General features: G+C 38.6%; 1 protein-coding gene across 4 annotated transcripts in view; it reads right to left on the bottom strand.

Moving 5' to 3' along the window:
- The window catches only part of DIDO1 (death inducer-obliterator 1), a 52,518-nt gene that overhangs the window by 32,344 nt on the left and 2,685 nt on the right, over positions 1 to 17,489 (bottom strand). For 2 of the 4 annotated variants that reach the window (XM_030502534.1, XM_030502535.1), the window contains exons 2-5: positions 6,053 to 6,254; positions 3,893 to 4,003; positions 2,640 to 3,546; positions 2,019 to 2,337 (exon numbers count right to left, since the gene is read on the bottom strand). In XM_030502534.1, the coding sequence (XP_030358394.1) occupies positions 2,019 to 2,337; positions 2,640 to 3,546; positions 3,893 to 4,003; positions 6,053 to 6,149 (1,434 nt within the window). In that variant the 5' untranslated portion in view covers positions 6,150 to 6,254. Of the gene's footprint in view, positions 1 to 2,018; positions 2,338 to 2,639; positions 3,547 to 3,892; positions 4,004 to 5,933; positions 6,255 to 7,841; positions 8,030 to 17,489 lie in introns of all 4 variants that reach the window. The other 2 variants (XM_030502533.1, XM_030502536.1) reach the window with 2 other exon arrangements.

Consider the following 17,489-nt stretch of genomic DNA (forward strand, 5'->3'; position numbering starts at 1 on the left):
AAAGGAAGTTTTACAGGAATATTTCTGGTAAATATATATATATATAAATTTGCATAGCATGGCTGACTTTTCCCCAGTCAAAAGTCAGTAAGGCAGCATTATCTACTGCAGTCTGATAATAGCTCAGTTTAGCAATTTTCCCATAAAAATTAAGCTTATGCTTTAGAGTACTTTTCCATCATGTACACACTGAACTGTGAAGTACAAGAAAGAACTATCAACTCATGCTACCCAAGAAGCACCTCAAACTTCAGGTTAACTGAGCTGTCATTTCTAATTCAGGGCATCTTTCTCAGATGGTGACAAGATCTGCAGTGCTGATGTCTGTACTCATACAATTTCTAGTTTTAATCACAACCCAGAACTCTGCAGCTATAGGTGCTCACGCACAGCACCAAAAAGGAGCCCTTCTCAAAGTGCTTAGAACACTGGTGCAAGAGAACAGGTAAAGTGAATAATGAGACTGTTCAGTCACTGTTAACAGAGTTATTTCAGCACATCAACATATGAAATGAGCTTTTTGCCTAGAACGGGCAGGGAATTCTGCAGAGGGAGAGCAGTGCTTGTTTATCCAAGCCATGGAGGGGTCTTAACTGAGGTATGAGGGACAGCATGGGCTAAAAAATGCATAGATTTGACTGTTCAGTCCCCTCAGGGCATGGCACCCATTGGCAAACACGAGTAGAGCAGTTCCATTCCATTTCCAAATGCCAAAAGAATACCTAAAATATGAGCAGTTCTTCCAAAAGAAGCAGTAAGTTAATGATAATTATGTTTTTCCTTCAGTAGAGATGCCCAACACATTCAAGTAACTTGCTAGCATGCTAATATCAAAGAGTAACTGGTGATACTCAGAAGCTGAACTTAATACTGCAGTGAAATACAGTCCAACACAGAGAACTGGACTTGCAAAAATGGCTTTGTGTGCAAAGAACTCCAAATGTATTTAAAAACATTTTGGAGAAAAATACCGTTTTCTGCACACAGTAAAATAGTAAACACATACATTAAGCTCAAACTTCTGATCTATACATTATGCTCACTAGACTAATACAGATAGCTCTGCTATTTAAATTGACTAAGTGTTCCATAAACACTTTGTAGAAAATGTACTAAAACACAGAGATTCCTCCAGAGAGATGCTTATACTCAAACTTGTAATACTTATTTTAGGGATGATTTCAATGTTTCAAGAACAGGTGTGAAAGAAGAAATTCATACAGAAAAAATACATAGATAGCTACAGCATTCTAACAGCAACTACACTAAACATGGTTTTAAAGGCATAATAAGAAAGAAAATGTTCAAGACTTTGACATTACTACAGTAGTTTAGGCACTACGAAGACGACCACTGTAGCATGAAGTTTTTAAGTCTGTGTACACTGAGGTGAAGAAGCTCAGTGAAGTATTTTTTGCCTGGATTTTGAACTGGGCATGGAACTCGCTATTACAAGGGTTTGAATTTGCAATAATTCAAAATACACAGTTTCATGTTAAAAAGGCTGTATAGAACAATTTTCTATGTACTAGTAACTTGAAGCAGCAGCATCAAGACAAAAATCAGAACTTCAGAGACTAACTGGATGTACAGGAAAAGTACAGCTGGAATTAAATCCAACAGACGCTTGTCAGTGTTAAGTAAACAGTTTGACTATCATTGAAAATGTCCAAAATTGATTATTTTAAAACTAGTATAAACCAGTCCAGAATTCTAGTATTTTTGTTAAAAGGTCACCTTATTATTTGACTTCCAAAACTTTATTTAGGAAGGGTAGAAAAGCAAAAGCATTTCCTTACCCCTACATTAAACTTTTAAATCTCCCACTTCAAACTAACACTTTCCTCCTTCTAGTTCCTGTACTGACAGAACTATGGATAACCAGCAATATTTAGCAACTTGTTCAGCTTCATATTTAGCTTTAAAACAAACAAGCCAGATTTACAGCCATACAAGAAAGCCACTGTCTCAATGTACTCAGTGAGGCATGGAAAGTAAGAAACTACTAATATACTTACAGGTTGAAAGATCTTTAGTTTTTTCTTCCCGCTTGGATTTGCGGCTTTTTCAATCCTACCCTTGATTCCTTGGTCCTCAACAGATTTTTGTTCAATTGTTCCTATGCTTGTGAATTCTGTGCCATCCACATTTACTTGGCCAGCATTAGCTTCCTGCTGGTCCATTTCTGAAACAGGCTCATCCTGTCCCTGGAGAATGGTGCAGTTTGGACAGATATAGTCCTCACCATTCCTTTCCAACAACCGCCCTCGAGCCTCAGAAATACCCACGCAGTCACCATGAAACCATTCCTCACATCTATCACAACAAATCATAAACCTGGAAATAAAACAAACAAGGAACAGTAAAACATCATGAAAAGACAATTAAAGCTCAACACGTATTTCAAGCAGTAGATCTTGAGTACCCCACTAAAGTACCGGTTTACTGCTCTTCCCCACTGTTCGCTTCCATATTCATTTATCCTCTCTTTAAAACATTTCTGCCCCCCAAACTTCAAACAAACCCAACAGCTCATTTCCTTACACTCAAAAAGTGAGCATTAGCATTTGGTTTCATTTTTTCATCACAGAAAAATTCCAACTACTTGCTCTGTGTTCTTAGTTGAAACCTTTGCCTACCTGTTGTTGTGAGGCTGACGACAAATACAATACAGTGCATTTGGGTCATAAATCTCAGACTCAGGTTTGCTTTTGGGCAGTTCCTCGGGTTCTTCATCTGCGTTCCCTTTTGCAGCAAGGGCAGGCTTTGCCTCCTTCTGAACCTCAAGATCTTCAGTGTCTTCTTCAGACACAACCACCTGACTTGCAATCTCAGTGCTGTCTACAGTCTCGGGTTCTTCTTTGACAGGCAACTGAGGCTCAACTTCTTTTTCAGGCTGGACATCACCAGTTTCTGTAGGATTTTGTTCTGTATTTCTTTTCCCAAAGCGCTTCTGTATATCCTTTATTGTCAGCTGCACAGGTTTCTGTTCAACACGTTTCTTTCTTAGTCGATTCTGCAGTTCCTTTAGTGTTAACCCATCGCTATCACTATCAGAAGTATCATCTTCCTCTTCTTCCTCATCCTCCTCCTCTTCTTCTTCTTCTTTTGTACGTCTTGTTTTAGAGTCTTTCTGATCCTTACTGCTCCGAAGGCCAATCCTCCGAGTTAAAGGTTTTGTATCTGGAGTGCTCTCAACACTATCTTCTGAAGCAGTTTCAGCATCTGTAGCTGGACAGGATGCTGCTTCACTTGAATCTTCCAGAGTAGTAGGAATAGTCCTCCTTCCTCGGCGCCGTACTGTGGTAAGAAATTCTTCCACTCTTTCTGTTCTCTTTGGCTGCCGTCCACTTCTCCTGAGGTTTAAGCCTTGCTGCTGCTGGGGCTGTTGCTCACTGGAGTCCACATCAGTATCTCCTACACCTTCTCGCTTAGCAATCGTGGTCCTTCGAAACCCCCAGGTTTTCCTGAACTCTTTACTTGTAGGCTTGATAGTTTTTTGCTCCTCCTCGTTGCTTTGCTCACCTTTCTCATCCACAACTGATGCTAAACACAAGGGAATAGGCATTAAACTGGTGGTGAAGAAAGATGGCATTTCTTAAGGAGTTTTTTTCAACATAGTATATTTTCTTTGTGATAATGTATCTTTTTACCTCATTCTATGTCCCCGAAAACAGATAATATGCTTTATAGTCAATGTAATACAATAGCAGCAATTAAGTACCTCATTGAACACTGTGCCAACATAACCCAGCTGTTACAAATGTAACTTCTTACTTAAAAATGTATGTATATTCTTCTTCTTACTTAAAAATGTATGTATATTCATATATATACACACAATAGACAAATAAGCATATTTTCTGCTCAATCTAAAAGGAAGAAATCTTACCAGGAGAACTATTTTCCATGTTGTCAGTATTAGATTCAGATTCTAATGACACTGGCTGTGAACTTACAGCTTGTTCCATAGTATGGTCACCACTGTCCTCACCCTGAAACGCTGAAGAGAAACATAAGGTTCAAAACTCAGATTCAAAAACATTCATAGCTTAAGTAATTATTACATATCTGACGTAATCTACATTTTGCTATTGTAACAAACAGTTACCTTGAATTTCAAGCCACTGATAGTCTCTGATGGTCAACAAAAAGTTGACTGAATCCCTTCAAATCAGTAAGTTAAATATATGGGTCTGGATGCTATATTGACATATTTTATTAAACAGCCTTAGGACTTGTGATATTTCTGATATTTTCTGGTATTTCTCAAAAAAATCCTTTTTACGAATCTATTCCCTGGGATTTATCTGGGGAAAAACCTCCAGCAGTGCCACTCCTTATGTGGACACAGGAAACACGGATGCTGTAGTGTGAAAGACCACAGAGCAGAACAAGGAGTCACCCAAACAGACACTACAGACACAGTTATTGCTTTAAAGCTGAGGATGGTCTTTGATATCAATAATATTTTCTGGTAGAAAGGACTGCTGATTACCTACAGCAGGTAAAAACAAGGTAGAAACAGCCACCAGTTTAAAGAAACTGCTGTTTAGGTAACACAGGCTTAGCTAAAGAATAAATGAGGTTTTGGATTCTAAACAAAACGTAAAACCAGAGAAATCCCCCAGTCTTCCCTGATAAAATAAACTAGATCTGTATCTTGGCTAATAGTTTAGCTGCTATTTTTCAGGTGTTTCAGAAACACTGGTGGGTATTCAAGATAAGGCAACACACTTTCCCTTTGTTATTTCTCTAGCAAGGTGTAGTGGATAGAAGAAATTATATAGACAAGAACAGAAATATTCTCAAACATCTCTTTGGGAAGAAAAAATAAAAACCTGTGTAGAAGGAAATCTGAGAAAGGCAGCTCCTTGCCATGGTTATTTACAAAAAGGTTTTCTGCCTGTATGACCTACAAGAATGACTAATGAGCCATAGAGGAAAAAGAAAGTAACTATGCTGACAAGCAGGATCCCTTTCTTCTCTGAAGTCTTTCCCAGCGTACCAGGAGACTCTCTTATTTGAGAGAAGCAAATGAGAGAAAGAAATACAAGATCTGAGATTATATTCCAAGTAATTCATGACCAAGGATTGAAGTTTGTATTTATTACATCATGGTGCACTGCTTTAAATGAGTTGCATGCCATGTAAATGCTTACGTTGCTTATGTGAAACTATACTATGCAGTTGTAAGTATACCTTGAACCGGGTAAACAGAAACAGCACTTTAAAAACAACAAGAAACATCCTCTAGCTCTCCCCCAAGAATGTTTTTGGAGTAGTAACGTGAGTATTCCTGGCTCAAGAACTGCACAGGAAAGCCAAAAGGGAACATTAACAGCTGTACATACTACTCCTACGAGTTTTCAGAGGCATCCTTCAGTAAGCTTTTCCCAATCTTGCAGTGTGCACTGGTGATAAATGCCTCTTTATTGCACATACTGCATCAGTGGCATTACTGTTATGCCTTAGCCAACATGATCTCTCTATCGTGCAACTCCTCTGCTTTCTAGCACTGCATTTAACAATGCTACAACAGAAACGTTACAGGTCAGTGCTACAGAAACATCAACATCCAGGCAGATAGGTTAAAAAGAAATTAACATTTAAGTGGTAACTTAATAGTCATTTCAATAAGATACTATAAATGTTGTTGTAAAAGCAGCAGACTCCAGAACATCCATTCAATAGTAACTGATTACTTTTAGCATAACATCCAGAATAAAAAGTGAGTTTTAAGCCTGTAGGACACAGGTCAAAAGCTGAAACTGCTTCAATCCAGTATGAAATTTCATTAAGTTCCCCTGTTAAAAACATCACTAAGTATAGTTTTTTTATAAACACTACTAAAGTTATATTCATATCAGAAAAAGGCTGCAACAGAAGTAAGGGAATAAGCCAAAACAGTTCAATATTACATCTTTGTTTACCTTGGAAGACGAAGAAATGTTAAAAGCTACAAGAAGAGGTAATCCAAATCCTGAGATTTAAATTCCAGATAAAATGTAAAGAACTAAGAAGTCTCTTCAATGTCCTCTATATGCTTTACCTGACACAGCATTAGAGGTTTGAATGGTTTCTCCCTGCAGAGCTGAACGAAAAGGAGAGCCAGAGGAGGGCAGCAAAGGATCAGAGTCATTCAGCATTATCCTTCCAGCACATGCTGGATTTCCCGATTCTGAGGTGCCAGACGGAGTCTCTGAGCTGCCAGCAGGACCAAATCTTATCAATTCTCCTTTTCCTGCTGTCTCCTGGGGGGAAAAAAAGGGAAATAAAATAAGGCACTGATGTATTTATGAACTTAGTTACTGTTTTTTACATAAATTTGGAATTGTTTTGCCTCTATCAGTGGTTTTTTCACCTTCTTGAGTGTTTTCTACTTTCTGAAAGACATTGAAACTGGAACAAAAAGTCCAAATAAACTAATACCACCTCCACCCGCTGAGACCTCTGAAATAAATACCAAATATGACTGTATTCTCATCAATTCAATTAGATCCCATTAGACTTCCAGAACAGCAACAAACTGTAATCAACAAGTCTATCCATTTACAGAATTTAAAAGCATTCTGAGAGTGAAATTTAGTAAGGGCATAGAGTGCAGTCAAACTGCACAAATGCTTTTAAACCCCACCAGCATGCCCAAGGTTACAGTAGGCAAGATTTACCCATTTGTACTAAAGACACCTGCAGCTTTGAGGATTTAAATCCAAGTGACTACTTGGTGATTTTGTAACAAAAGTACTAAAAATTTACAGATGAGCTTCAGATTTAAGGAGAATATTCCTTATTACTGTCCTTTTCACTAGTAAGGTTTGCAATATAGAACATTTCAGAAGCTTTATTTCAAGGACAGCAGATTCTATCAATAACAATAAAGTTTCCCAAAAAGCAACCCTTGGGAACCATTTCCAAATCACCAGGAATTCACTTAAAGCACCTGAACAAAAGCAAATGTATAGTCCAAGGGTCCCAACTTACGTGCAGAATGGCAATGGAACAACAACACTGACTGCTTGCTTCCAAGCAGGTGAGCTTGGCTAATCAGTAGGATTTAACCCAAGGTACTCTATTAAACTACAAGAACGCTGGACAAGAATTTGGGAGGAAAAGGAGGACCAGACAGACAGAATAGAAAATGTCACTTTTGAACTGGCCTATAAAATACTAGTGAGGACACAAGAACAATACTGGACAGAGTCTGCATGTTGTGTTCTGCTATTAAAAGATGCAGAACTCCCACAGGAGGTGAAGGAAATAACTAAAACATTCGTAACTTTCAAAAGAGTAAAAACTGGGAAAGTGGGGAAACATAGAAATTTAAGAACAGATCAGATAATCCTTCACAGACATGCCAATACACAGTCTTTTCTTTTTAAAGAACACTTTTTTTCCCCTCTCCAAATCTCTCAAGCACCCAACTCTTAAAGCATCTTTGCTGTTCAGGAACACTTTTTGCTTCCAAAGCAATGATTGTCTCTAGGTGTCCTCCAGTGCCATGTCACCGTCCCACAAATAAGGAGAGGGGGAAATGACAAATCCCTCCCGAATCTGATTTTCATCAGTGGATCACTTTATTATTTCATGAACAGTAAATTTCAAAATTTGCATGACTGTGGCAAAGCAGAATTAGGAAAAACATCATGGGTTTGTAGCTAGATCCACACCAGGACTTCCTTCCCCTGGACCTTCTCTATAGGGGATTATGTACATTATCGACATTCTTTCCCTCAGCCAACTGTTCCCACTCCAGAGAGAGAAGGAAATAATGAAACAACAAAAAAACAGAATAAACTGCCTTTAAAGGCTCTGGTGCTGTATCTCATGGCATTGAATACCTGCTCTAATACATATTTTGCTCCATTGTCTGGATCAATGATTATATCCAGGGAGTCAGTCACTGATGGCTGAAGACAGTCTGAGTTTAAAGCGTCTTCTTCCACGCTGCTGTTCTGCAATAACCTCTCAATCTCCCTGTTCAGAATCTCCAACTGATCACACATCATGCAATTTTTAAGTGATAGGCCTATAGGAAGAGGGAAAGTCAGCTAAACACTTCTTGTTCAGCTCTCATATTAAACTATGAAACAAACTCTAAAATAGGCAAAAAAAGTGCATCCTCTGAGTAACTTATCCAGTAACAGATGAAAGGAAGAATTGTCCAAAGGATTGCCTTCACAGTGCACAATTATGTATTGGTGCATTCAAGGTCTTGCGTTCAATGCGCTCTTTCTGGTTACATTTGAGTCACAGAGCTGATACCACTAAAGAATTCCCAACGTGAAATCGGGATCCTCCTCTCTTCCCAGGAGACGTTCTGGCTCGTTGAACGCAATCCTTTATACAACGCTACTCATACCCCACCCAGCGGCAAGGCTGCACAGTGCAGTGCACAGCGCTGATTTAACATGAAACAGCATTTTTAACACAAGTAATAACTGAAACCCAAGAGGTTCTATGCAAGAATTATGCTGTTTTGCATTAGTAGATGTTAACTTATTATTATTATGTGTATTCTTATCTACAGAAAAAACTCTAACAGTTTGAAATAATTCGAAAATAATCAAATTTGCGAGGTATAAAAATTCAGTACATTTAAAACACTACAATTACAGTGCCCCTACATTTGCTGTAACACTCTTGGTTGTTCGTTATTATTATTCAGTATCTCAATTTTTTTCCTCCCCCATTTGGTCCAAATTACTTTTTCATTAAAAACAGAGGAAGATTCAAACTTTTTTTATATAGATCTTTTACAAAACTGCATTTTAATACAGTTAAATGACTAAAAGAAGCTGAAAAATCAAATATTATCAACATACAAAAATACAAAGCCTTAACTCAATTATAATTTGCACTTCAAATGTTCTGACAAAAACCTAAGCTGAAGCAGCAAATTGGTTATCTTGTTTTACAGGAGCTGAAGATCTGTGATGAACTTAATCTTATTCCTCCTAACACAGGAATCACATTTCTGAAACTGTGAGTTCAGAAACAGAAAATCATTGTAGTTCCCCTAATGGACAACTCCCACCGGCATCGCCCTGCCTTTCTGCCATATCTCCTTTAGAAAGGATATTATATAGCTCCAAAAATTGAGGCAAGAATCTCTGTAAATGACAGGACAGAAAGGCAAAATACTATTAAACATATATAGTGTTGCTTATTCAAAAATTGGGGTTTGCTTTGGTTAACAACGTCTGTCATAAGCAACTGCCAGAGTGAAGATGCGTAAGCTCTTGAGAGCAACTATTAAGGAAGTTAGAATCACAAGTCAAGAGTTTCTTAAATGAAAAATCCCTTCTGCCCTCACAGATGTGGGAAGTTTTGCCAGCACAAACCTTGGCTTGATTTAAATGGTTACACAAGACAGACAGTAGGTCCCCATTAAACAGAGGATTCACAGTACTTATTAAATCCGTGTTTATCAACTACAAAGAACAAAATACAGCCCTGATGCTACTTGGGCTGCTACTGTCCTGCTCCCTTCTCCCATGCTCCGTTACATGGTCTATGCCACATCCACCACACACAGCTCTGACACAGAAATAGTCATCAGGCTCCTTAGCAAATGCTCAGCTTATGAATTCAGCAGAAAATGAACCCACCAAAAAGTGAGCCAAAGGATAAAAAAGATGATTATTAGAACTAGCATAAAGACATCCAAGAACAGGGATGGAGAACACGATCCCCTCAAGCAGGCTGAGCTGGTGTAGCACCATGCTGTCATCTCACTCAACACGTGCACACCACCATTCCACGCAGCATGTGCCCATTAGATCTCAGCCAACACTATTTCAACTGCCCCCTCAGTCAAGGTTCTGTTTTAAGCTTGCAAACTGTAATAATGGGAGCATTCCAGTGAAACCGAAGAGTCACTTATCACAAGTGAAGCATAAAGCTGCTGCATGGTATCTTCAGAAAGAATATTCAGCCAAGAAAACATTCAGGTTTCCCTCCCTCCCCATTGTTTTGCAGATAAAATGTTTTCTCAGAACAAGTTCGGCACTTGAAATCATTCTGGACCTAAAGAACAGAAGCAACTGAAGCACCAAAGTATCCTACCCAAGATAAAACTGTCACAAGCTTTTGGTTTCAACATGGTCAACTATTCTCAAGTAATGACAAACCCAAACCCCCAGGGCTGCTCACTCTGTAAGACTACAGGTGTCATCACCCACATTCAGCATCCCTGTGGATTCTCTAACTACTGTAAACCTGTGTGGTTTGGTATACATGGCTTGAAGAAATTCCAGGAGCTACCAGCAGCCAATTTAACATGAGACAGAAAAGATATACCCAAATTCCAAATCCTGCTACTGCGATGCAGTTCACAATCACACAATACATGTTAAAAATCTATTCTTCCTTAAACATCAACAACAAAAAGCTTATAATCTCACTCCTTTTCTTTATCCCCCTCATATTCAGAAAAAACCTCAAGAAAAGCATTCTGCTATCTACAGCCATCTCTGTAAGCCAACAGTTTACACAAATCTCAGGCAAAAGAGAGATTATCCATGCCAGTAACATAGGGCTGAGAGGTGTTAAGTGCAGGACATGCAGCTTGGAGACACCTAGATCTGCTGATGTTGACTTCATTAAGCCCTTTTAAGACACCTCAATATAACATCTTAAGCTGATGATGACAGAGCAAAGCTTTTAAAGAATGCCAACATTTCCCACTCTTTTTGTGTTTCTATTATTAGACAAAGGCCAATTCAACAACTTACCAACAAATATACATTCAGGCAGTGTCTCCACTGTTATTTTTTCTCTCATTTCCCTTATCAGGTAATAAAACATTCAGTGGCTCCACCAACTGCATAAAGATTTAGCCTTTCCTAGAACTTACTATTTTAACTACATTAAGAATTCCTGCCTCAGGTAACTGGGAAGCCTTCACTCTAAAAAAGGATCTTGAAAGACAGCTTAGTAATAAAACCTTTAACATGAACTAAAAAAAAACCCCAAAGAAATAATTTTACCTTTCTCTGAGGACTTGTGTAAAAATAACTTGTCAGAATTGAGGGTAAAATCCTCAATTTCTGCTTAACCAGCTGTTATATTTAGCTTTCTGAGGATCCTATATGAAAGACCAGTGATCTTTATCCTGTCATGAATGTTAATTCTCATTGTCAACAGCTACATGACGAAACATGCTGCACCTCATTCCATGTTCTTGGATGTCAGCACTCTTCAATACTCAGCCAATTTGCTGCAATCTGCACAACTGCTGGTATCTCATTATTCAGAGGTTACACAAGCACCTTGCAGGAATACTTTAGTCCAAGTATTAATATCTGGCACCTATTAGTTCTCTTATTCCCTACTCATCCTAAGAACTCTACAGAAGGATGTCTTATTGAAGCTCAAGTTAACGTTTTAGGCACATTTTGGAAATTCAATGGCCACAGCCCAACAACAGGACAGAAATCAAGACCACTATGGCCAACATAAGGTTCTGCAAACTAGGGTCAGTGAGAAGACCAAAGACAGTTTGCATCTGCAAAGAAATTCAAAGTGTATGAGTCTTATACCTTCTATCTTTCAAAAGCAGGTATCATTCAGCAGTTAGCAGTTTCATCTCCATGTCCTGACACAGTTAATGCCAGTATTAAAAACACTAGCTTCAGTTTGAATTACTTGTAACTGGCCTCTAGGAATATTTTTCTGTTTCTTCAAGAATTAAAAGGCTTGACATGCAAGGTATTTGGCTAGAACTAAATTATCCAGGACAGGTTTCTTAAATATTAAAGAAACTGCACAATGTTATGGACAAGACAGAAAGCATTCTTTCCAGAATGATGTAACAGTTATTCCAATCACAACTGACACTGTTTGCACATTTTATTCCCTATAAAAGAGGCACTGGGCTTGGCCAGTGTTAAAAAAATCTTAATAAGCAAATATGTTAATATCACATGGAAAAAAAATACTAAGAACTCATCCATGGACATAATTCCTGATGCAAATAAAGAAACATCGGTATGGCTTAGCTGACGCCATTCCTACTCAGAAGACTGATCCCATGAAAATTACTTTGCATCCCTATTTGTCAAAGATGACATCTGGGAAACCTGCACTTTCTACTGAGCAGCAGCAAAATTAATCCCTTGCATCAAGCAGCATTACAAAAGCGACCCAAAGGAAGCCAGCAGGGCAAAACCTACTTTGTACACGAATGAGCAGTTCCATTCAGACATGGACAAAAGGAGCAACCCACTGGCCCCCAAGGACAGCAGGAAGCAGGTTCTGCACTAGCACCGGAGAAGCCCTGTACAACCGGGGTTGCAGTGCAGTTCTTCCATCTGCTCATCCGTGGGAGATGCAAGAGCAACTGACTTCCATCAGAAGTGAGAGAAAAAATTGGATGACCGAGTACAACTAGCATAGAGCCTTTTATTTTCATACATAACGTATCTACTGCTTACCCATTTAAGTATCTTCCTTCTGAAAGAAGGAAAACACCTTTCAAAAAGTTGTGAAATGGGAATGCTGTGATGAGAGAGGAGCAGTGAGAGAGGCCACAGTTCTATGGCTCAAGTAGAGATAAGGGGAAATGCAAGAAAATCATTGTGATCCTGAACTCCTCCTCTGCACCCCAAATAATTTACTCTCTCACTACTTGACTGCTACAGGCAGCCACAGTTCAAGGTCAGGAGTCTAAAAGCATCTCTGGTAAATGCGAAGATTTTATGCCAGAAGTTGCTGGCACATTTGAAAAATCATGTTAAAAATAAAATTTGCATAAATTCAAAGTATTTCAATGCTTACAGTTAGACCTGGAAGAATAAACCCAAAGAGAAATAATGGTACAAAAACTGTACTACTGGTCTGTAACTGCTTTGCTGGCGATCATTAAATACACTACATTAATTCCAAGATAATAAACAAACCCACCACCTCATATACCCACAACATTAACAACTTCCAAGTAGCAGTTACTTCCTTGCTATTCAGAGTCAATACATGATACCCATGTAAAAACTTAACACATTAAAAGGCCTTGAAATTCGCATGAAGTAGATTCAGGAATACATAATTCAGTAATACTGCCACATTCCTCAGAAATGAGCCATCCCAACTTAAGGAATGTGCACTCTTCTTAAATATTGCACAAAGTAGTAATAATTTCAGGCAAATATGAACAGTGCTACAGAGCCAAATTACAACAAAGCATCACCAGGATCTAGTTTTAAGGTAGCTTTTAGTATCAGAATAGCATTTCACCCCCAGCTGTACATAACACAGTATTAATTTGTCAGGGATATCACCACTGACATCTGCAGTAGTGTCTCATGTCCCACCCTTACACTCAGACCTGCTGCTTCCCTCACCTTCCCATGTCTCTTTACAAAGACAGGTTCTAGCACTTGTAAAGCCTCATTTTTCAGTGTTGGGTGGGACCCCATCTAAGCTCCTACTAAACGTAATGGAAAAGAACTGATTCAAGTGGCATGGGAGATCATGCTCCCCCCAGATAGAAATATTTGCACCAGATGACAGGGAATCTGAATCCTTTGAAGACGGTGGAGATAAGTGTCTGATGGTACCCATAATGCAGGAATCTCCAATGCAAGGGAAAAACTCTACATGGACACCTTAGCACACAAACGTGATCAGATCTCCCAGGGGAATGCCGAGGGGATTAATTCAGAGGCTTCTACACCTCTGTTGAGGTTCCCCTTCCTCAATCTCCCTGACATTTTATGAAGAAATCTTTGAAGGTACCATAAGACCCTGTGGTGGTGTGATGCGGTATCACAATTAACTCAGAAGTGTCTGTCACTACCACTCTTCCACCATTAGACACCCCTGGGAACTCAGATTGACCATTTCAATGATGTTCTGTGGTTTGCAAATTTTCTGACTTTAACTGCAGTTGCTTTTTTATTTGGAATTGAAAACTTATTTCAAATGCCCAGTAAATGGTGCAAAACACTCATCCTGTCTTGGTACAGAAGAACCTATTATGTGCACATCTACATGATATCAAGTACCACCAATTTGCAGTGCTGCTGCCAATCAACTACTGAGATTTAAAATGCAAACATCAACTACTCTTTTTCTTTTCTTTCCAGAGATGTAGAAAGAAGTGTACAATTTTCTTCCAGATTTCTCTCTTGTGAAAAATAAGACCAAATACATTTATGAATTTCCCAAGATCACTTTTTTCCACTTGAGAATGGTACTGAAGAAACATTCTAAATTAACAATAAACTTCACAGCAAAGGAACTTGACAGCTTACTTCTTAAAATCATTAAGCAAATGGATTAATTTTAAGAAGTTAGAGACAGAGCTTCCCTTAAAAACAATACATACAATCACTTGGTCTCTGTACTTCTATAGATATTAATCTTTAAAAATTAAAATGTCTTTAGTAACCCATTACTATAAACTCTCTCTACTGTATGTCTGAAACGAATACATACACCATCATCCTTCTCCACGGTTTCTGTCAGGCTACTCACTTACCTTACGTAAGCCTAAGAAGGCCACTGCCTCACATGGTGGAAAACTGCGCACAAACAGGACAGCAATCCTGCACATTTGCAGTGAATGAGGGACCTCCTGGAAGTGTGGAATTTAATGTGTGTGATAGAGCCATGTTACCATGCACACACAGCCAACTAGGGCACAGCAGCAGTTAGAAAAGACAACGAGCAACTCCACAGAACATAACAACTCCGAGCAAAAATGCATGAAGTAGCTTCCTGATTTATACAGAACAGATACACACACACTCAAGTTTATTTCTATGTCTTTCAGACTAGAAAATCATCTTCTCAAGCAAAAAATCTTTAGAAGTTCTGATTTCAGATTGCATCCTAGAGGATCAGAACAGTCAGAAGAAAAAATTCAAGGAAAGAAGGGATGACCACTCAGCAGACAGCGCAGCGGAATATAGACAACACCAAGTATTACACATGTATTTTATTCCGGATAAGGAGCAAAAAGTGCTTCTTTGAACCAAAGTTCCCACAACTAAATAGTGATTTCTCATAGAAACATTCAAGGCACTTTAGCAGCAGGACCACCAGAAATCTGGCAAACATGAATATTTTATTTAATGACAGACAAGACTATGATCATACCTACGCTACAGATGTTCACTGTCACAATTGCTCAAGGTGAAGGGGTACAATGTCTAATCAACAGAGCTGTGCTGGTGTAAATGCCTTGTATCGGTGTTGATTACACCTGCAAACCTGTACTTTCACCTCAGTCATTCTGTTTGCAGGGTGGGGTAGCAGGTGTGCACCATCCTGGTGCAATGGAGTTTTATCACTGCGGCTGCACATACAAGAAGAAAGTTCTAGCAACACACTAGTACAGGCCCTTCCAAGCAGGGCAGCAGTTTATCTCAGGAGGAAGCAAGACTTGGAAAATTCATTCAAATTCCTTGAAAGAAGTTACATTAGCAAACAGATTGCAAGGTATTTGCATACATATTAGAGCTTTTGCCAGCACAGCTCTGTGAGTAGCTGGGGAAAGGACTGTAACTGACAACTCTGCTAACACAGCTTTAGTAAAGGCACTTACACTATGCACACCCTCCAACCCGAAGGCCCATAATTGGGTTCAACGAACAAAATTCACATTCAATTTAGTGTTTTCTGCATTTGAGGAAACATTAACTAATTTTAATGGAAAAATATTACAGACATGCCATTGGTATTTTCTAGGCCAGAGCTTCATGGGCGCTTAAAAGACTATGCACATACACTCTATTGGCTTACTAACAGATTGACAGTTGGCTGGTTTACTACTCCTATAATACCTTCTGAAGCCTTTATTCACATTCTTCTGAGTAAGCTAATCCCATATCTGCCCTAACAATGAAAATTTACCCAAAGACAGCAAAATAAAATTGATTTATTTTTGCTCTGGTTTACTTCTGCTCTCAGGGCCTGAACAGTACGAGCGAAAATGAGATAGCAAATAGACTCTGCTCATTAGGAGAAGTTGTGAGCAGAATCACAAGCAGTGTAGATAGCTCTGCTTTTTTCTTTTCTCCTCTTACACACATTAAGAAGAAAGAAGGCAGCTTTCTGTGGTCAAAAGCTTAGTTTAAAAGAAACAAACAAGCATCTCTGTGCAAGAAACCTTCTAAAGGCCCCAGCACAAGCCAGTTTTACAAGCCATGGTTCTAAGTTTAGGCAACAGAAATGTCAATCACAAACTTTGACTGTTATTGGGTAAACTCAATACATAATCTCTTTACCATTCCTTTTCTATCACCTTGACTGAAAATATTTTACAAGTACACACTACTTACTTGCCTAATGTTCGGTTTCTGCTACTGAACCTGACTTTTTCAGCAGCACTGAAACACTTTTTCAGCAACTGCCCAGGAAAAAATGCACTTTGGAAAGGTGATTCACACAATCTGGCATTCATCCACTGAAGTAGCAAAGAAATGAGTTGTTCATCATGGCTGCTAGGAACACTGCTGTTAACTGAACAGCCACAGTTCAGTGGCTGTCAACTGGTAATGGAATATTCACAACACTGGGGCTAAATCAGAGAACCTCATAGTTTAACTCTTCAACAGCTCACAGCTTAAATCTTCAACAGCTCACAGCTTGTTCATATTTAAACATATAAGATTACAAGGCTACAACTGTCAGATGTCAGCTTGAATACTTACACTGTACTTAAAAAATCCCCCTTCTCAGATAGTTTTACACCAACTAGTAAAGCTGTATGGGCTTTTTATCAAGTTGGCATTATAACAGCACATAAACTAGTTACACAGCCTAAACTGTTGTATGTAAAAAACATTAGTTTCTAATTAAACAATCTGTATCCTCTGGCATGTCTAATTCTTGCTGTCACTCAAACTGCGTATACAAAATGGACTCAAAACAACTGCAGGATTATGATTTCTGACCCCATCAGCACAGCTGTTGAAGAAAAATAAAAATCCTGTGGTTTTATACTTTTTCTCTTATTTCATTTGTAAAAGGTAAGCTAAAATACAACATCTGAAATCAGCTACCATTTCCATTCTTATTCCAACAAAAAGGCTTCATTAAATGAAGTAAAATGAATTAATTTATCCTTCAAAATTTAGTGAAACACAGTAACTACAGCACACCCTTACGGTATTAACAATGCAGTAAACAGTTCAGTTCCCAATTTTGGTTAGGGTTTACCGTGAGAACACACATAAGGCACATTTAATCTCTGTTTCTTACTCCCTAACTGGAAAATTAACATTTTTCTTAACCTCAAAGTCTATGAATGCTCTTGAGACTACCACCACCATTAGTAACTGTGAAGTTTTCACCGATTTCAGAAGCTGTATTAGATACAAACTTAATAGTAGCACAACCCTTAAAACTCACAGTTGTCTGAAGATCCTCCTCATGAGGAGACAAGCTTGACGGCACACGAAAAGCACAACCAGCTCTTGCATAAACTGGCTAAATCTTACTTATACTAAAATCTTCTCCTTAAATCTCCTATCACTGTCCTA

The sequence above is a fragment of the Strigops habroptila genome, chromosome 13 (genome assembly GCF_004027225.2).
Source record: "Strigops habroptila isolate Jane chromosome 13, bStrHab1.2.pri, whole genome shotgun sequence".
Taxonomy (NCBI): Eukaryota; Metazoa; Chordata; class Aves; order Psittaciformes; family Psittacidae; genus Strigops; species Strigops habroptila.